We start from the raw sequence: 22,267 nt of genomic DNA, 5'->3' as shown, positions 1-22,267 counted from the left end.
CACTATTCAAAAGCAAAAGAGAATGCCAAATCACTGGCACTATTCAAAGGCAAACGAGAATGCCAAATCATTACCACTATTCAAAGGCAAAAGAGAATGCCAAATCATTACCACTATTCAAAGGCAAAAGAGAATGCCAAATCACTTGCACTATTCAAAGGTAAAAGAGAATGCTAAATCATTAAAACTATTCAAAAGCAAAGGGAATGCCAAACCAATGGCACTATTAAAAGGCAAAAGAAAATGCCAAATCACTGGCACTATTCGAAGTCAAAAGAAAATGCCAAATCACTGGCAAGGCAAAAGAAAATGCCAAGTCACTGGAACTATTCAAAGGCATAAGAGAATGCCAAATCACTGGCACTAATCAAAGGCAAAAGAAACTGCCAAAATTAATGGCAATATTCATAGGCAGAAGAGAATTCCTAACAATTTCCACTATTCAAAGGCAAAAGAGAATGCCAAATCAGTGACACTATTCAAAGGCAAAAGAGAACGCCGAATCACTGGCACTGTTCAAAGGCAAAAGAGAAAGCAAATTACTGGCACTATTCAAAGCCGAACGAAAATTCCAAATCACCGGCACGATTCAAAGGCAAAAAATGCCAATTCATTAACACTATTCGAAGGCAAAAGAAAATACCAAATCATTGCATTATTCAAAGGCAAAAGAGAATGCCAAATCATTAACACTATTCAAAGGCAAAAAAGAATGCAAATAATTGGCACTGTTCAAAGGCAAAGGGAATGCTAAATCATCGTATTGTATACTGCAGAGATATTACCTCATGCTAATTATTATTCCAATCTTGGGGGGGGGTCTTATCTTTAAAAATACTTTTACTTCAGTCTCAGAAGTTAATGACCTGTGCTGTTCTGTGAAATATTAACTGAGTATCCCAAAATAAAAGACTGAAATGTTTACAAGGAACTTTGCATACAATGGTGGTTTAATACAGCTTATCTTTCATACTGATACTAAATCCTGTAGAACACTTATTGCTTTGAACACAAATGTAAAGCTTACTTTTTAGACCAAAGTAGAATTTTAAATTCTTTTATGAATCTGCTGTATTTTATTGCATGTGCTAGTATTTATCTTATAAAGTTAATTGATTTTCTTGTACACAATGCGAATACTGTACATAATGCGAACACTGTACATAATGCCAATACTGTATACAGTGCGAATACTGTACATATTGCTAATACTGTACACAAGGTGAATATTGTAAACAATGCGAATACTGTACACCATACGAATACTGTACACAATGCGAATACTATACATATTGCGAATACTGTACACAATGCGAATACTATACATATTGCGAATACTGTACACAATGCGAATACTGTCAACAATGCGAATACTGTACACAATGCAAATACTGTACATAATGCCAATCCTGTTCATTTTAATGCAGCTCAATGCTGCGTGAAATGTGCCTGCGGCTCAACACTCTATCGATAATAAATAAAGTCGTCTATTATTGTTATTATTATCATTATTATTATTATTATTATTATTATTATTATTATTATTATTGATGTTGTTGTTAATACAGTTTGTGCAGGTGCACTTGGCAAACCGATTTTTTAAAATGCCATAATCACATTTATAATATTAAATATTTTTGTTGCTAATATAACCATTCAAATTTTAAGCAGCGTATTTCACTGTCCAGCTCTTTTTGTTGCATGTCCCAATAAGTAAAGTTATTTTTGTTAGATTGAGAATATATTTTATAAATCATTATTAGTACAAATTATATATGCACACTTTGCAAAATTAAGCAATTGTTTCAAAATGCATATTACAGACTGAAAAGACATAATAAAAAATTACTGCGTGGATATATGCATAGTCAAGTTTAGTGTGTGGCTATCTATCTACATGTATATATATATATATATATATATATATATATATATATATATATATATATATAGAGAGAGAGAGAGAGAGAGAGAGAGAGAGAGAGAGAGAGAGAGAGAGAGAGAGAATTTTAAATATACACGGGACACAACGGAAAGTGCTATCCCTGGATTCCTATAGAAGAATGCTTGATAATATTACTATCATAATTCGTACTCTACGGAGATTCGAACATATATATTATTTTATCGACATATATATTGCATTGCTAAGGTTGCGCTCTACAGTTTAGTATTTTGCATAGGGTTAGATGCAAGAAAAATAATTTCCCGGTATTTCCCACAGCTTGTCTTGACCATTTAAAAAAAGAGGTTGGATAGTGTATAGCTAAGGTAATGTTCAAATAACTGTTTATTCCCTTCATTAATTTTTTGGAGGGAGTTGAATATATCCTAAATTGTGGTTTTAATTTACCCAGATACTAAATTCGCTTATATATATATATATATATATATATATATATATATATATATATATATATATATATATATATATATATATATATATATATATATATATATATATATATATATATATATATGTTTTGCTTTTGTTAGCTTTAACGGCACTTCAAACACATTATTGGCTATATCTGCGGATGGAATGTGAGTACCTTTCTTAGGATAAACTGACGCTGCCGACGTGGGTGCGCGAGAGAGAGAGAGAGAGAGAGAGAGAGAGAGAGAGAGAGAGAGAGAGATTTGGTTGGAAAAGTACCTGTTTATAGAACTGACACTTGGAACATTATCCGAGCTGCAAACACCTTCTGATAACAATCTGTCTCGTATTTCCCATGCAAACATAGTGGGATTTTCTTGTTTGTATCTTGTAATAGCCTCCACCACTGTGGGTGTTGCCACCTTTGGTTTTGAACCTCCAATAACACCAGGTTTGATTGAGCCAGTTTCATAGTATCTGAAAAAGGTAAATATAGTCATTGTGCTAGAGGTTATCTTTTCAGACTTCAAGGATACATATAAAAACAACCTATTAGCCACATATTATGTGAACATTGAGAAAGGTGTATGCCAATATGCCAATGTCGTATGATTTTTATGTTGATATCTCAAACTGGGAGACGCAAGTGTTTTGTTGACAAATGTTATGTGTATCGTACGAGAATCTGGTGCTGTTGGAACTTCGCATGATTATCCTAAAATTTGTATTCAAAGATACTCTGAAAAATAAATGTCCAGGCTTTTATTTAGGGATCATGCAATTTCTGCAATGACGGCACAAGAATCGATTTCCAATCAAGGTTAATTGCAAGACACTTCTCATGTTCGGCAGCTAGCAAAACAGCTAATACGAAAACGTCAATAAAGACCGGGAAATGTCTTCGAAGAGAGCTGTTTTGTGACATTAACATTGTCACCTAGTGGGTCAAACAAAGGGTACGTTTATAATAACTAGACTTAGTTATAAACAATCAATAAAGGGACTATTCTGAGTCAGTGAACATCTCTAAACAGTCTGTTCAATAAAAGTGTGTGTGTGTTATCTGCATTTTTAACGTAGCTTTAAAACAATTTCAGTCTAAAAATGGGGCAACATGCCGCAGACATGTAGCATGATGTCCCACCCAGTCACATTATCCTGATACCAGGCCGACCAGTCCTAACACTAACGTCTTAATGCTGAGTGCCAAGCGAGGCAGCTGTTAGTACCATTTTCGTAAGTCTTTGGTATGACTTGGCCGGGGATCGAACCCACGACCTACCGCATCCGAGGCGGACGCTCTAACCACTAGGCCACCGGAGCGGTCGTTCAATGAAAGAGCATTATGTGTCATGTGTTCAGGAACTATTACAACTTAATTTATTATATCTCAGTTTTAGAATTCCGTTGGTTACTGGTTCAAATTCAAAAACGTGGCCATAAAAAATTACATTTTATTTCCCGAAAATATATCCGTCCTTACATAACCTTAAAGTTACGCTATATTATCGTCGTGCGCGTGTGACGTCACGTCCTATTACCCTTACGTTACTGTTATTTTACCGTACACGTGTTTTGACTACATGTAGTTCAAAAAGGGTGTTTTATCAAGCATGATAAAATGGCTCAGATTCTGCCTTTTGTTTTTCCCTCGGGTAATTTCAATTTTCTTCAGAATAATAACAGAATTACTGTTCTCGTTTTGAGGTTAAACGATAAATCGGCAACTCACGATATCTGTCAAGTTACTTTCGGATAACAACATATACCTCAGATGGGCAACGAGGGCAATGCTTTTATAATGCATCCCAGAACATGTTCCACACCTAGACTATTGGCCTCCTACGGTATTGTGCAGAATGTCAAGATGGGCAACCACTTGAAGGATACAAAGCCTGTCAGAGCAGTCGAAAAATACACTAAAAGTCTTCTTCAGGATTCAATAAAAAATAACAGTCATGAAACGATAATAGTATGTGCAAATACAATATTTACTGGACAAAGAGAAATGCGAACAATACGGGAACGAAAATTAAACCCTGCACAGTTAGAAATATGTGATTATTCATCTGCTATAGTGTAGGCTGAAGGTATGTTTGGATATAAATTACTTTTGCAAAGGAAACACGAGCACCGTTTTCAATTTGGAGGAAAAAGTTTGTCAAGTTACTATACATAAACATTCTAGAATTATACAAAGAAAAAAGCTCAACAGTTTGTTAAAGCATAGAGACACTGATTAATTTCCATGTAAACCGACTGAAAAACATAACTGTGTCATTCTTTCACCATGATAAGGAATGATGGAAAATGCGCGAGATATTTAAAAATGACATTTAACAAATTAATTAAAAATCACAGAACACTCATAAAACATCTTCCCTTAATTGTGAACAATGCATGTATTTATGCACTAAAGTGACTGAAATAGAATGGCAATGCTAACTTAGTATAAGTACAGCTTAAAATAAACTATTCGTAATACATGTCCTTAGTTACACAACCATACATTATAGTAAACGACCAATCCTAGGTAGCATTTACATGAAAATTAAAAGTTACTTTCGAACTGCATGAAGAAAAGTTGGATGTTCCATCGTTGAGGCGAGCGTCAGTAACTAAGAGAAACATTAAGGAAGACTTCTTTTTACTTGGATGCGTATTAAGGAAACCATTCTATTTAATAATTAGAGGCTTACCGCGAGTAGCCAGATCTTTCTGATAACTTCAAGCCATATACAGTTACGGCAAAACATGGGGCAAACCTGGTATTGAAATAACGTAGAAAAACGGGCAAATTTTTACCACAGACTGTGCACAATGGTTAATTAGTTAAGCTAAACAACAACGGGGCTCTCTTATTCCTAATCGTGAATGGCAGTATTTGTTTGGAGTATTCATGTCTAACACGGTATGCATAACGTTTGAACAAGAAGAAAAAGGGGATTTAACGTCGTATACTAGCACCGTCCTCACAAGACTCGCTTGTAAAAGAAGACAACGGGTTGTAATATGATAGATGGAGACGGTTCAATAATTTATATAATTGCTACCTTAGAAATGTATATATCAAGTTGACCACAAAAGGTAAAATGGGTACTCAGTACAGTTCAGATAAAAACGGAGTCAGTTGCACCAAATGCCATCTCCGAATTTAGTTTCAGCTCTTGGATGCACGCGATAGTTCGGAAACATGTATACTATCGGTAACATTTGAGAACAGTTTGGAAACGTTATACACCATGCGTATTTACCTTCGAACAGGTGAATTAATCTTTTGCAAATTTATTAGTAGGAAGAACCATTTGGGCAATAAATAACAGAAGGTTTCACTCTTGCAATATTTAATAGCCTCACCCACTGCACCCCACCCTTATTGAAATTAATACACATCATCCTTTAGAGACATAAAATTAATAGCTTTTACCCCACTAGTGGAATCTGTTGTATCAAAGTTTGAAAACAAGTAAATCTTGAAATTTAAAATGTTAGGGTACATCAAACCCTTTGGTCCTTACACCTTGTATATCTATTATATGATTACAAATAAGCACAGCGGAAAAAATGTATTGTAATAAATTATAACTGCAGGTAGTATCCAGCTCCATTCATGATTATTGCTGATAGGAAAACAATATCGAAACACTATCACTGGAACAATGTTTTTGGTTAGTAAACTTCATCCAAACTGACTTAACGTACATTTTTAAACTGATCCATAAAACATGCAGTGGCAAAGGCGATGTGACTTACTAGTAACATAAGAGGCCAATATGGTCTAAAACATGACCAATATGGTCCGAAAACATGACCAACTATGGTCTAAAACATGACCAATATTGTCTGAAAACATGACCAACTATGGTCTAAAACATGACCAATATGGTCCGAAAACATGACCAACTATGGTCTAAAACATGACCAATATGGTCTAAAACATGACCAATATGGTCTAAAACATGACCAATCTGGTCCGAAAACATGACCAACTATGGTCTAAAACATGACCAATATTGTCTGAAAACATGACCAACTATGGTCCAAAACATGACCAATATGGTCCGAAAACATGACCAACTATGGTCTAAAACATGACCAATATGGTCTAAAACATGACCAATCTGGTCCGAAAACATGACCAACTATGGTCTAAAACATGACCAATATGGTCCGAAAGCATGACCTACTATGGTCCAAAACATGACCAATATGGTTCGAAAACATGACAAACTATGGTCTAAAACATGACCAATAAGGTCCGAAAACATGACCAATATGGTCCGAAAACATGACCAATAAGGTCCGAAAACATGACCAACTATGGTCTAAAACATGACCAATATGGTCCGAAAACACGACCAATATGGTCCGAAAACATGACCAACTATGGTCTAAAACATGACCAATATGGTCCGAAAACACGACCAATATGGTCCGAAAACATGACCAACTATGGTCTAAAACATGATCAATATTGTCCGAAAATATGCACAATATAGTCTGAAACCATGAAGAACATGGTCTGACAACATGACCAAAATTGTCTGAAAACATGCACAATATGGTCTGAAACCATGGCGAACATGGTCTGAAAACATGACAAAATTGTCTGAAAACATGACCAATATGGTCCGAAAATATGACCAATATTATCTGAAAACATGCATAATATGGTCTGAAACCATGACGAACATGGTCTGAAAACATGACCAATATTGTCTGAAAACATGCACAATATGGTCTGAAAACATGACCAATATGGTTGCAATACATTTGTGCGTGCGCTCTCTCGTAAATATATTGAGGCTGTTTCAAACTAAGTTTGAAATGTTTACGGATTTGTCAAGTTTTGGTCAAGTTTACGAAACTACAAAAATAAATTGTTCATTCTAGTATCATTTTATTTAACACCTGCATCTATTAGCAACTATCATAATACAATCTAGCAACTACAAGCAGTATGAATTCCATACAGTGTATAGGTTTTGCAGTGATTAATTTGAAGTCACACTGCCCAAAATATGGTGTAATAACTCCGCGGTTATGATTGAACTTCAGAAGGCCTTTACTCGATTCATACTAACTTATAGACGAAAGACCACAAAAACAATTTTATAACAGAAAGGTGTAGGTTCGAATCCAGCTTAAGTTAGGCTTGGTCTACCGCAGTGGTCCAATTGCTTAGGCACTACATAACCTTTCGTGTGTTGATGTACCATTAAACACAACTCATCAATCAATGACTCAATCAACCTATCGCACAGTACGAAGCTTAGGAAAATCCATCCTACATGTTTAGATTATAGACAAAGAGACAAACAGGGTGCTAGTGTTATTTAGATACAAACTCCAAAGATGGGCACGAATAAACTGACTGGAACATATATAGTGTAGAATCAAAAATATTTATTTCATAACCGAGATTCACCAAACTAAGTCAAAACACAATTTAAAAGTTTTAAATAAGAACATACAGTTCGTGTTTCAATACGAGGACGGCTGTAGCTGTACATACGAAAGTACGTGATAGAATTGTTAGTTTTTCTAGTCTCTTACGTTTTGCAGTCGCAATGAAGTACTACAGTTTCATAAACCTGTAATAGCATGTTTTCCTTTGCTACTATTGTCTTAGTCATCTTTATCGTGTATGTCAACAAAACCAACGCATCCGTATTATGTTTTTTCCTCGCTTTGTTTCGTGCACCAAACCGCTATTCGTAAACTGTTAAAATGTCAAATCAGAAGATAAGAAACAAACACAAAGAGCTAGTATTGAAGCAAGCCAATTCCAATCGGATCGTTATCTCCCTACCCGCAAAATGGCCATAGCATTCCCCAAAGTTTTATTATTGGACTCCATGACTGCTTCTGGACTGATTAATACCAGGTAATCATGCAATCTAATCCGCTAGTGTTCAGGTAGAAAACCCTGCAGTACCTGGCAGACTTCTGACTCGAAGTTTACCAACAAACAGCTGGGAAACGGACAGATCATGACTTCCATTACAATTATCGTTGAAAATATTAATAAAAGTGTTTAATAACCAATGAGTTTATCAGAGGAAGATTGTATCAGTACTGTTAATGATTCACTTCACTGGTGACTTGGCACATTTTAACGCTAATTCAGATACCGTATATGTAGTATTTTTGCAAGCTATTTTTTGGACTTTCGCGGTTGAGTCCAACATTGCGAGGTTTTACAATAGCGAAAAGTTAGGAAGTTTAACAATCTGTCCCATTAAAATTGCATGATTGCGAAATTTTAAGCACAAGGAATCCTCAAAAAGTCTTAATTGGCGAAAATTTAACTATGCGAAAACTTGCCAATATACGGTAATTCGCATAACTCTCTAGAGCATAATATTGTTTATTATTAATTCGTGTCACTCTTTTTCAAGACTCACTGTATCTAATAACATGATGCATACTTCATAAACTATAAATGCAATTCTGGGCTGAGAAATAAAGGATTACCTTAAAATAAAACTAAATTATCTGGCGACACCCTGGAACTGTTCATAGTCAGTGCATCATACCGTGATTTTCAATTCCAATACTTGCTTATTTAATTCAACAAATTCGGTCTAGTCATACATGATTCATAGATATAAAAAATAAATATATCAGCTGATGGAATAATAGCTCTCTCTCTCTCTCTCTGTGACTATCAACGAATGAGTATGTATGTATGTATGTATGTATGTATGTATGTATGTATGTATGTATGTATGTATGTCGTTGCTTTTTAATCTTTGTCACTAAAGGTCGGTGGGATACACGACGAACTAAACATCAACTTACGAGACCTAGGGAAACTTGAGACCATTCATAGGAACAATTTACACACTACATTCAAATTCCATCTTTGCAAGCTGCCTTCTAACCAATCAAAGGACATAAATAGAACGCCAGTGCCTGTTTCTGGGACCGCTGAGCTTTACGAGCCTAAGAAATGGACCATGTAGATTGAGAAAGTTATGCCAAAATATTTTGGAAACAAACAACTGAACACAAAATTATTTCTAGAAAGTTTGGGTAAAATGACACCTAAAAGCATTAATATGGCAAATGGCAATTGGCCCAAAACTCTAGTATTGCAAATGGCAATGGGCCCAAAACTTTAGCATGGGAACTGGCAAAAGGAATTAACATTTGTATTAACAGCACGTCAAACAGCTAAAGGGAAGTACAACATGTGTCATTCCACTACGATCCTTATTATGAAGATATTAAGAAAAACGATAACACAATATGCAATTGTATTTTAGGATCGCTTTACCATTAAAATAAGACACGTGGATGTGAGTCGTTATTGAGAACATAAAAATAATCATAAAAAATAAATCATAGCAACCATAATAGTATTTTTTTGTCTTAAATATTGCCATTCTAACTCTTGTTTATGTTCCTGGTTAAGTCTTCTGGTATCAACGTCTAACATGACCTTTCATCATTAAAAATTTTCATCAGTTTTGATCGAACAAATAACTTTTTTCTTCAGACAGAACGTGTTCAAAATCTGGACAAAGATGGGATGAATCCCAAAGGAGAAATATAGGTTTATATTTTTTTTACCAGTGACTGAAGGTACAACTCTGAAAAATGATTATTCTTTTCAAAAGTGTTACATTATGAGGGTTCTAAAGCAAGATGGCAATTTACATATAACATTAACAACTTAATTGATTGACTTGATGGTGTGCGAGTCTATACAACATACAACAAGAATTACACTATGGTCCTAGAGGAATCATCTAGATCTCAGTTTTGGATGACAGCCAGTTTTCGTACAAAAATAAATAGAACCATTTTGTAATATATATATAATTTTACAGTTTGAAATATTATGAATAGTTATGGTATATGAGCCAAAATATTTTTATTATTTTGTTTATTATATTTTCTACCAATACCTTATACATATACGTAACACTAAATCTTCGTCAGTGTAAGTTAAAACGTAAAACACACACACACATGTTATGTTTTATTTTTCATAATAATTTTTCTTATTATGGGGACGGTTTAGAGCCATTTATATGTATACCTTTCCAATTATTGATCAATTAACCATACTATTTGGTTCGATAACATTAAACACTGCCTTTTGGTTCCAGAACTTTATTAAAAACAAAAACATTATCTCTCTGCAATACACAGTCAACACTCTTTCTTGCATTACAAAATCTGCAATACACAGCAAAACACCATTTCTTACATTACAAAAATTGCAATACACAGCAAACACCATTTCTTACATTACAAAATCTGCAATACACAGCAAACACCATTTCTTACATTACAAAAACTGCAATACACAGCAAACACCATTTCTTACATTACAAAAAGAGAAAAGCGAATTTAGCCCCATAATGACAGTCTTTAAATGAGCAAAAAAAGCCTTAAACTTGAGAACATAGCAAAGAGCTATGGTTTACAGTGACCTATAGAGGCAAAGGGTTGCGATAAGAAGTAAAATAGAATCATCCATGACAAGGAAATAATTGTGATAAAATATAACATTGCACAATCTAATATCTGCTATAACTAAGTGTCAGAGAGAAATTAAAGATGGTCAACATGTTGCATGACAAATATCGTGCAAACAAAAAATTAATAGAAGCTGTATTTGCTAAGAATAGTATACTCAGCCAAAACATTACAAGATAAGTAAAGTACATGGTAATCTTTGTGCCAGCAAAAGGAGTGGAGAGACTTTTTAAATAGAGCTGCTCTGAACACATCTATAGCCACTCAGCTGTCCTGGCTCAACATCCGGGTTAATACGAATTTTGGAACTTGCTGATGCTCCTCTATATGTAACGTACATAGAGTTTATACAATATATTTTGAAAAGGGGACGCAACCGTAAACGTTCGTTTCTTTCTTGGTCGGGCATGTAATCAACATTACGCAATGGCTGTTTATGTCATTAACATTTGTCCCTTTGATACGCATTACTTTCTTTGATCTATCCGTTTTAATTACGCATTACTTTGTTCTATCCGTTTTAATTATATCACCCATCGTATCAGACACTCCAGGTAAACTGTCGTGAGGTAAATACGGTCTCATTTTCAAAATAAAATCATTTCGTTGTTTATTTAAATTTTCAAAAGATGCAAAGATGCAGCTGAAATTTTATTTTCAAACATTTCCTATAATGACAGTGCTATATATGGATCCCAGAGGAGGTTGCATAGTACTATGAACTAAATTATCAATGGAGACAGAATATTTTCGATTAGTTTAGATCGTTTTTTTAAATTCGTTCAGTACTGAGATTCGAACCAAAGACCAACTTTTGAAGCTCTGTAGGAGACGAATTAAAATATGATATAATCTGTATGACAATATTCGCTGCAATCTTCGAGAAAACGGAGGTGACAAAGACATTTACATGCAAATGTGTCTCACCTGCCGAGAATTTTGCTGACACAACCATGGGAAACTCTGAGTTGTCTTGATATGTCACACGGACGGACACCTTGATGAGCCAGTTCCACTATCCTCGTTCTGACCACATCTGGTAGTGGCCGTCCATTCACAAAAACTCCACCCAACTGGTTTACCCCTCCATGGCCTGCAAAGAGGGGAGAAAAGTCCAATATATCCATAACATGTATACGAACATACGTTGCTACGCAAAACAACCCACACATCACCACAAATTGTATGAAACTATTTACCTACGCACTAATATGAAAATAATGTTCTTTTTCATTAAAACCTAACAAAAGAATTTTATCTCCCTAAAGTCTGTACACGGACTAAATGCAGTATGATAAGGTACAGGGTAATGTGCATTCACACGAGGAAGATATTAAATATATGGGAAAGAGTTTCAGTGGCATCTTTGAGAGCCACAACAATATCGATAACATGGCTTCAACAAAAACTAATCCGAATTATATCATTAAAATAATTGTTTTTAAAACTCGTATCTCAAGACGTTGGCCTATTGAAACGATGGACACTTTGCACGAAGGGGGATCATTAATGACATGAAACTTTCGCTGAAACACGTCACTGACCTGCCAACTATATATTGTCTTTGATGGCATATTTTATGACTTGAACATTGAATGTGTGCTACATTTCAAACTGAGCACAATGTATAAATGTCTTCACATATTTATAGTTATATTGCACTCTAAGATTTGTCACCGAATAATTTACATTTAATTAGAACTTATATTTTACATACAAAGAAAGTAAAAATGCAATAATAATAATAATAATAATAATAATAATAATAATGATAATAATAATGCATGAATGTTCGCAATAATATGTGTATTTACATAATTACTTATTGGACAGGGTAAATATTATCCAGAATTGTGTTTATAATTAAGTGGGAATAATATAAACAATGTACAACAAGTTTTCAGGACATTTTGAGTTGTGTATTTTAAATTTCTATCATTTATAATTTTTAAAAAAATCTTAACCTGCTGAAACTGTTTCCATGGCTACAAATGACACATCAAATTACTGATAATCGTTGTTTCAGAACATTTAAAAGCATTATATACTACTCTTTGCAGTGTGTGTGTGTGATGATACTTGAAATATAATAATAAAATAAACTTTCGGGCTAACGAAATTGATTTTTTTCAGATTACACTTTTAGCTGAATTTTCAATTATATCGAACCACGACTATTGTTTAATCGCAGCTTTTCTCACATTACGTTCTTGTAAAATAGACTCTACTTTCAAATTAAGTCACACGGTATGACTGAAAACCCACAACCTCACAGTAATTTACATGGAAAATTAACAAAGAATATTAATTCCACATAACAGCGAAAAACGGAAATATTTATCATATATTGTCAGCTACATATAAGTGCAAATATCATAGTTTCTTTGATCCATGGTTGATCGTTATACATTAGCTTAAGGCCGCGCCCTTAACTTTATCTTTCATATTTATCATAATGATGTATCTACGCACACGTAATAGTCGCTACAAAAAGCAGGAATGGTTGCAGGAACAAATTAGCATAACATGCATACTAAATTAAATCACCAGATTCAAAACATTACTGATTATGAATAGAATATGGAAAGTTATTCACAGTAAAAACAATGTATATGTTTACAGAAATTAGATTTTTTTCGTGAAGAAAGAGTTTAATTATGAATACTTTTTTTAATTGATGTACTTGTATATTGTGACCTCGAAAATGACATTATGTGTAATAATAATAATAATAATAATAATAATAATAATAATAATAATAATAATAAACACATTCAACTTAAAATTAAAAATCCTTGGAATGAAAATTTAGTCCTTACAATCCAAGAATCTCAACACTTTATATGATTTTCCACAATTCACAGAAATTAAGCAAAAATCGGCAAAACCCCAAGAAAAAAACGAAAAATACATCTGACCTCATGTATAAATATCCGAAGGAAATGAAAACGTACCGTCCATGAATGTACCCTGAAACATATCATAGCTCCTAGGTCCCAGGTGATAGGGGGTGAGCGTGGGTGGCGCATACGACCCCCATGCATTTTGCATTTGCATTTGCATTTGCATTGGGGGGAAGCGAGTGTCCTGTCCCTGAGTGTATGTATGCATGTGTTCGCCACTATCTTTGAAGACCACTGCTTCTGGTGTATAGTACGTGTGTGGCAGACCTATGCCTGAAGATCTTTCTTTGCTAGGACTACTATTGTTCCTTGAGCCGGCACTGGGACTGATTTTAGGTCCAGGTTGAGTGAGCAGCGCATACGTACTGGCTCTGATTGGGGGGCCCTCCTGAACCCGCTACCACTTTGTAGAGACAATCAAAACCTAAGTTGGGCTAATTCAACTGGCTAAAACCAAAGACAATGAAGACATTGGATTTTGTTCTGGCATGTATTCACGCATACTCATAGATGACTTCTTTCTGCTAGAACAAATTTCTGCACTGTCCAAACTGTGCTAGAATACCTTCAGCCTTCGTTATGCGATGTGACTTTGCAAGTGAAAGCTTCATTTTCTGCCTCAAGAGGCAAAGGTCACCGAAGCGATTTAGGAATTTGCGTATACAAGGAAACTAATAGAGCCTTTAATGTCTGACAACACGGGGCAGGGGGGTGTCATTTATGAATCAATTAACTGTGTCGAGATCTCCATATCCACCTATGTCATTGTAATGATGAACTTAACATCTAAACGTACACACGTATCCGATTTTGAGTCGGCAAAGCAATGGAATTGCACGAAGACAAGAAAGTCTTTCTTGTAAATGTTTCAAGCTAAAGCCACGGTTAGGATTTCATGTGTGAAAAAGTCTGACTTAACTTGGTATTATAATAACCTGAGTGCGCGCACACACACACACACACACACACACACACACACACACACACTATATATATATATATATATATATATATATATATATATATATATATATATATATATATATATATATATATATATATAAACACACACAATATTTATTTTGTATTGTCATTTCATAAAGTAAATACTGCACATTGCAATGTCGAATTAAATAATTTTTAATAGACAGCTTTACATCGTCAGTATTTTAAAGCGTTAAAGCGAAAGTATGATAATTTTCCGGCCCTAAATCGACACCAAACTATGATATTATTCCTACCCTTAATCGACACCGAACTATGATATTATTCCTACCCTTAATCAACACCGAACTATGATATTATTCCTACCACAAAGCAACATCATTCCATCGTCGTGTTTCTATCCTTAATAAATATCATGGGCTGTAAAACAAAACAAAACATACAAAAATATAAGATTAAAGTAGATAAGTTACTCTCTCAGTGACATAAGAAAATAGGGGCTTTACTGGATTTAGATGTTTTCAGTCGCGAGTCCATTCTTATCAGTGGCAAAAATTGCTTGTACTTGTATTATATAAAAAAGAACACATGAAACACTTGCATTTAAAGTCTAAATAATTGTTTTTAAATAGTTGCATTTAAAGTCGACCGTGATAGTCTAAATAAAGAAAAAGAAAAAAAACCACAAAAAAAACCCATGAAAATAGTTGCATTTTAGTCGGGAATAGTCTAAATAAAGAAGAAGAAAAAAAAAAAACCACGCATCGACTCTGGATAATATAAAACACTTCGATATCAATCGGCCCTGAGGCAACTGGATGATTTTCACAGACTCAGTCTTCACAGAAAGATAACAAATTAGCAAGCTACCTGCCACGTTTTTATGGAGAATAATATAAATTTTGACATAGCAGGCGAAATAAAAGGGCAAGTCTGCGGCTATCGCTCGTCGCGGAGTTTAGAAATTAATCTTCTCACAAGCTTATAACCAACTTTCTGTCCGCCATGGTATCTCTGAAGGATGAACATAGTCAACCGCGTCATTAACCACAACGAGGTACCCCTTTTTTCGCAGGACAGTTACAAAGGAGTCTTTTGCAAGCAAAGGTCCCATAGTGACAATTTTGTGATATATTTAAACGAAGATGCATCCCTAGTTGAGTGGAATGAGACAGGAACATATGTTTCCGAGGTGACGGAGACGTCAATGACACATTACTAGACAAGCAAATGGCTTCATATCACACAATTAAACACGTTCAATCAGAAAATGTTTAATTTTACTATTAGCTGTAATATAACAAAATCACAACGAAATGGGTAATATTGGACTTGCAAGCTTCTGACCTATGAGTTAGATGGTTAGATGGGAATGAATATATATGTATGATACCTTTCATCTACTTGTTAATAAAATCGGGTCTTGAATTAAATTTACAAGGTGAACATTTTAACTCCTCAAAAAACAAACTCGTTTTACTTGTATGATAGTAAATCCATGTATGGTCCAATAATATCATAGGAAAACATAAATATATGTTCTTTAACACATGTGTTATCCAGAATTATTATTATTATTATTATTATTATTATTATTATTGTTGTTGTTCATTGGCAGCATTTATAGCTCTCTAGAACTGATTAATTAAGTGCCCTTCTTCTGTCTCCGACTGTATTGTAGAATATCCTTGAACAATTTTACCTTCAATTTACAGTTATCTAAAGGTTGTTATAAAAAACATTCATGAAGTTTTTCTATGAAAATAAAACAACAAGCACACCATTCTTCGACATAACATTGTTACAGCAATGACAAACTACGATTAACACCATATACCCAATTTTTTTTAAAAATCCATTAAACCGTGCTTGAAATGAGAATCAGATTTCAATTTGATGAAACAATTGCTGAAATTGACAATTAAAATTTGAAAACCGTCTTGTCAACTGGGTCTTCATAACATACCTCTTGTCTTTTTCGCCCTAATAGAAACATATGCACGTATAAAGAAAGGAACTAACACTGACATGTATAATACTTCATATTTTCAATCTAGAAAAGTTAAAGTCCGTTTTAAACATTTTACATATAGTGAAAAAAAAAGTAAATTGCTTCTATTTTTATACATATATTTGTAGCTGAACAGTAAAACAAATAATTAACAAACCTAATGAAAACCGAACATTGATCCAATTCATCCTATATAATTGATTTAAATAACGTACATACATTTCAATAGTAATTTAATTATCTAAACAAATCTACGTTTGTCGTGTTTTCAGATTCACTGCGCATTACAAGTGGATTTGGGATAATTACATTTAAAATAAACGTCGCTTAATTAATGAATTCTAAAATCCTAGTCATACGTATATATGTGATAGCTGTTATTTGGCAATACAATAGCTATGAAGCGAAGTCAAATGCATACGGAAAATGAAAAGAATTAGAATATTTTCTGAATTTGTTCATGTTTGTGTGGGTTTGTCTATGTAACCAGCGACTCGTTCTTTTAACATTTTGAATAGGTGACAAATATATAACCATTGTTTATATACTTTTCAAAGCAAACGTATTGCCATATACAGGAAAAGTTCATAATGTTCTATTTAATACGTATTTAAAAATAGTATTCTCGAGTATGTTTTCGTTTATCTTTATACACGCAAACTGTAAGAAACCACAATTTATCAAAACGTTTCATGAAACCATTTTTTCTGACAGTGAAAACTTGTTAAAGAGTTTCACACTAATTTATATTAATAACATTGTCACCTGAGATAGCCTTAAGTTTTTATAAAGAAATTCAATTCAATCTTGGCAACAAACAGTGCACGCTGCTTGGATTTCATATTTGCACTTGCGCAGCAGAGTGTGCATGGGTGTAACTTGATCAATCAGGCATTGGTTGTACAATTTAACACCCATCTGGAGTGTAAAATGAAGAGGTGGGGCCTACAGGTGTATTCCTTTGAAGTGAACCGAAGCAAACAGTGCACAGGTAAACGTGATCAAGCTAACACTGTACTTACTCTTGCAAGAGTGGTAAAAATCCATCATATTTAAATTGGGATTATGGTAGCGATAGGCTGTACTCAGATCCATATCCGATGTTCCAAATGCTCAACACTGACAGCTGATTAACGAAATCCAAGTAGCAATTTGTTCCGAAGTTAAGCCTATGTCCAGCGTTCTGAATCAGAGAAATTTATAAGAAGCTGAAGATATCTTAAAGACAATGACACGATGTGCCTCTCATGCATTGAAATCCAGCCAACAGACACGGCAGACTAGGCAGAAATCTGCTCGCCTTGTTAACCAAGTCACGGTTCAAAGTGAATAGAGACCCATCCAACACATGACGGCGAGTAATTCTCACATCAAAAGACTTCACAACGATCTAGAACCTCCTTTGACTCGACATATACAAAGAGCGGAATTTTTACTATAAATCATAACTGATATTAAGTGTAAGAGTGAGTATCATAAATTCAAAACGCCGATAGGCACGTGATGTGCCAAGGTGATTGAGCATCCATGAACGATCGATCATTGAGGCCCAGCCCTCTTGTTCCGGAGTTGTCGTTAGTCAGGCACAACCTCCGCCACCGTCACAGTCCGGCCCACTTTCTCGTCTCCTCAATCTGTCACCTTTTAAGCAGGAACCATGACGGCTCTAGCTTGCTGATTGTTTACGTTGTCGGTTGACTTGCTTTGTAAAATGCTATCTTTCGATGATTTAATTATCTATATCTTTTTCTCACGCACACGAACGCGCACGAAAAAGCACACACCGTTACATAAACATGCCAGGGCACATCATAGAAAAGGTCATACGACAACGTTTCGCAGGTTTACGATTCTGTCGATCTATCGCTTGGTCAATTCTCTGTAAAATGCCTGCCGAAACATTAAATTTTAAATCCATTTCTCTGTTGTATTTGACAGAGAAGTGTCTAGTTAGGTAGAACTGTCGACGCTCAAACCCCTTTTTCATATACTATTCAAACATTTGAAGCATCAACACAAAGCTTTGTTGACAGCAATACCGGTACTTCTGGCCATGCTTTTTTCTCGTCTTCCGTCTTTTTAAAATTGTATTTTTATTTTATTCCGTTAATCACGAATGTCATTCTTTTACTGCAGTTTAAGATAAAATACATTCCAATTTTCTTTTATAAAGTCTTCATATAAGAAAAGGAAGGGGAAAATACTCTAAAGGACATTTGGCATATAATATTCGTAGAAATAGCATGTGACCTTATGGATTTTTAGAATAAAAAATATAATTTTAAAAACATCATTTTTTGAAGTAAAAAGAATGAAAATAGAATTTTTATTGGATTTAACACTAGGGTTTGCATGCTGTACTAAAATTATCAATACTAACAGCTTTACTTAAGTTCTTTATTTTATTAGATACTGACCTAATGATCCGTATAGGCTGTGGTTTTTTGTTTGTTTGCACACGGTGTAAAAAATTTAACGTCTGCTGAGGACCTTAGCATTTCAGTAAATACTACTTGCTGCGATATACGCTCTGCACCAGTTCGCCAATAATTCTAACCTCACAAAAAAAAAAAAAAATGAACAAGACGACCTGTTGGCGATTAAATGGAGGGTGTAAAGTCCCCATTCTCACCGTAACCGCCGCATGCAAAGCACTGATATAGTTTCAGAGCGGGAGGGTATAATTCACTGTAATTACTGTCCCCTGTTTGTAGAATGCTATGCCTCGTTTATCGACGTGAAAATTGGTGATCACAATCTCCATTATGTACAGGAAGGTCCTAGAGTTCAAAGCAGTTTTAAAAGTCACATATTTAAACGGATCTAATGAGCAAAATATGTAGTTCATTATATGACGGATGATAATATCCAATGACTACTATAACGCAAGAAATCAATAATAAATGAAAAGAAATCAATACACGTGTTGCTAATGAAGAAAATATTTGTTGTATTCAGGTGAAATTGGAATAGCGGATAGTCTTTTTGCCATTCATAATTGCCGTTTTGACTTTGCATGTAAACAACATTCCTCGGTATAATATGATAGGCATAGTAATAGAACTGGTCATGCAAAGCACTTAGGACACAATAATGGCTGCCAAACATATTACTGAATGAATGTCTTCATTTTATAATGACATATTGGACAAACATTTTCGTTGTCATGATAACTTAATAGATCGACCATCCAGGTTTAAAAATATAAGTCAAGCGACACTAAATAAAAATCAATCCGAAGTTTAACCTCTCTCTCTTTCTTGAGAGAGAGAGAGAGAGAGAGAGAGAGAGAGAGAGAGAGAGAGAGAGAATAATTATCCCAAAATAATTTTATTTAGAAGATGTAATCATTGTGGCCACGTGTTGATATTTTTTGAGAAAATTAAAATTTAGAAAGCAAATAAAAAGATGAGAAGAACATTTTTGATTACGACATACAACTTTTAAAATCAATATTTTATGGGGTATGGTATATAAACAAAAAAATATTGTTTATAAACAAAAACATATTGTATGTGGTAGATAAATAAAGCAATATTTGATCTACTATATCAAGAAACAATATTATATTTTTATGTATGCGTATTTTAATTTCCTTTAAATGCCGACAAGAATAATATGAATTTATTTTGTAGGATTTGTTTTTCCTTCGGTGTGTACTAAAGTGCTTCTCGGCGTGTGTGCTTCGTTTTATAGGCCCTGTATCTCAGTACTTGAACCTAATTGTGTGCAAAAGAATTTCACGGCTTCGAAGTTGAATCTTCAGAATTTTATTAAAACAAGTATACATACATATAGTAAAACAATGCCGGGGGCTAAACGGCTGCCTTACTAGCCATGTATGTTTATCAGACTGAGAACATATTAATTTAAAACCCATGCCCTCTCTTCCGGTACAGCTGAAAAGTGGATACCGCGTAAATTTACCGGCACGGAACGCTATGCAGAATCAACACTTTAGAATCAGTCTTCTGCTCCGATGGAGGTGTTTATAATGTATTAAAACTCTTTACACATCTAGCTACCGAGACATTTTACATGGAAACATCCAATCTAGCCCATCAAGATCAGGTTAACTTTATTCCATACACCAAACACCTCTTTGCATATGTCGAAATTGCTGAATTTCTGCTGGACGAAACTGCAGGAAATACAATGGATTTCACGAGGTGATTACGCGATTAGGACATTTAACAAATGTCATATTCAGTTACTTGGATGTTATTTGTATGTGTTACATTTTACTACCAATATGTAAACGATGGATTATGGTTATACCAGTAGCGTGGATTATTTTTTTCTACAAAAGTTCGAAGGTAAGGGCTAAGCTGATGAGAATGAATGTGAAACTGTATTTCGTTATCTTTTGTTTTTTGTTGAAAAGAAAACCCTTATGCATGGGGTAAAGACGGAGTAATGCTCCATTTTCTGAAGAGCATACGTGGTTTTAAGCGCTGAAAGACAAATATAAATCCATGAAGAGGGATGGGTTTTGTGAAATGAGTTGACATAGTCTTTCATTCCTTTTAATTTATATGCTTATCACAAAACTTGTGATAGATGATTTCAACTGTTTATATTATGATTTAGAATACAAACTTCATTGCCATACGATGCCGTTATTAATTTCTCTACATATACGATTGTAGATACCATATAGCTCTAGACTGAAATAATATTCCTTATACTTTCCGATCTCCGTTTCCATCTCAAAACGAAATTACAAAAAAAGAGCTGTTATTTTAAGATCGTGGAAAAAGGCACCCTAAGACATGAAAAGAATGATAATTTACTTATTTTTTAGTTTATTTACTCGTAAACTAACCAGAATGAGTGCGTAGGATTAGAAATACAAAAGTTTTAAGCTGGTATTAGAACGAAGAAAAAGTCAAAACACGTTGGGCTATTAAACGGCGTTGCCGCTTCTTGGTGCCCTACCGCGCAAATGCTGGGGGCAAAATGGAAGATTTCACTCCATACTACGCCAACCTATCTATATGATAATTCATATTGTGCCGTTAAAGAAGACACGTTTTTAATCCCTGCCACCCATATTCTGTTTCTTTTTGGAGCAGAAAGTGAACAAGGGTGCACCGGTGCCCTTCATAAAAGATAGGAGTTGTCCAAGCAAATCATTTTCTCGCAATATCGGACGCATTTAGGAGCGTCGTTTGTAAATAAAAGAAAGAATAGTTAATGGAGTAAATAAGGTACTGATGTCGACTGCAGGGACTTAATTTATTAAACAAGTTTGACTGTGAAATGGAGACGAATGCAAATACCGTGTGTGTAATGTCTAACTTCGGAATTTACAACACCAGTGTAAAATCTGTCTGAAATTAATAAGTTTAAAATCAATACGAAATTTTTAAAATTTACGATTTCTCTTTTTTAGAGATATTCATACAGCGGTATAAGCAGAAATTATTTTACATATTTAAAAAAAAAATCGACCCACACTACTTGTACTGGTCAAAATTCTGCAAGCTCTTGCACATGTTTAATATTCAATATACTTTTCAAGTCGTTAAGACACAT

At 34.3% G+C, this 22,267-nt stretch overlaps 1 protein-coding gene across 8 annotated transcripts in view; it reads right to left on the bottom strand.

Moving 5' to 3' along the window:
• Positions 1-22,267, bottom strand: part of LOC149806207 (uncharacterized) — a 145,140-nt gene that overhangs the window by 40,374 nt on the left and 82,499 nt on the right. For 6 of the 8 annotated variants that reach the window (XM_089951142.1, XM_089951141.1, XM_089951146.1 and 3 more), the window contains 2 exons: positions 11,798-11,963; positions 2,657-2,854 (listed from right to left, as the gene is read on the bottom strand). In XM_089951142.1, the coding sequence (XP_089807268.1) occupies positions 2,657-2,854; positions 11,798-11,963 (364 nt within the window). Of the gene's footprint in view, positions 1-2,656; positions 2,855-11,797; positions 11,964-13,824; positions 14,289-17,751; positions 17,947-22,267 lie in introns of those variants that run through there. The other 2 variants (XM_089951145.1, XM_089951143.1) reach the window with 2 other exon arrangements.

The sequence above is a fragment of the Sinohyriopsis cumingii genome, chromosome 2 (genome assembly GCF_028554795.1).
Source record: "Sinohyriopsis cumingii isolate HCF-2022 chromosome 2, ASM2855479v2, whole genome shotgun sequence".
NCBI classification, from domain to species: Eukaryota; Metazoa; Mollusca; class Bivalvia; order Unionida; family Unionidae; genus Sinohyriopsis; species Sinohyriopsis cumingii.
The sequence above is the reverse complement of the archived record's forward strand: the minus strand, read 5'-3'. Positions and strand labels throughout refer to the sequence as shown.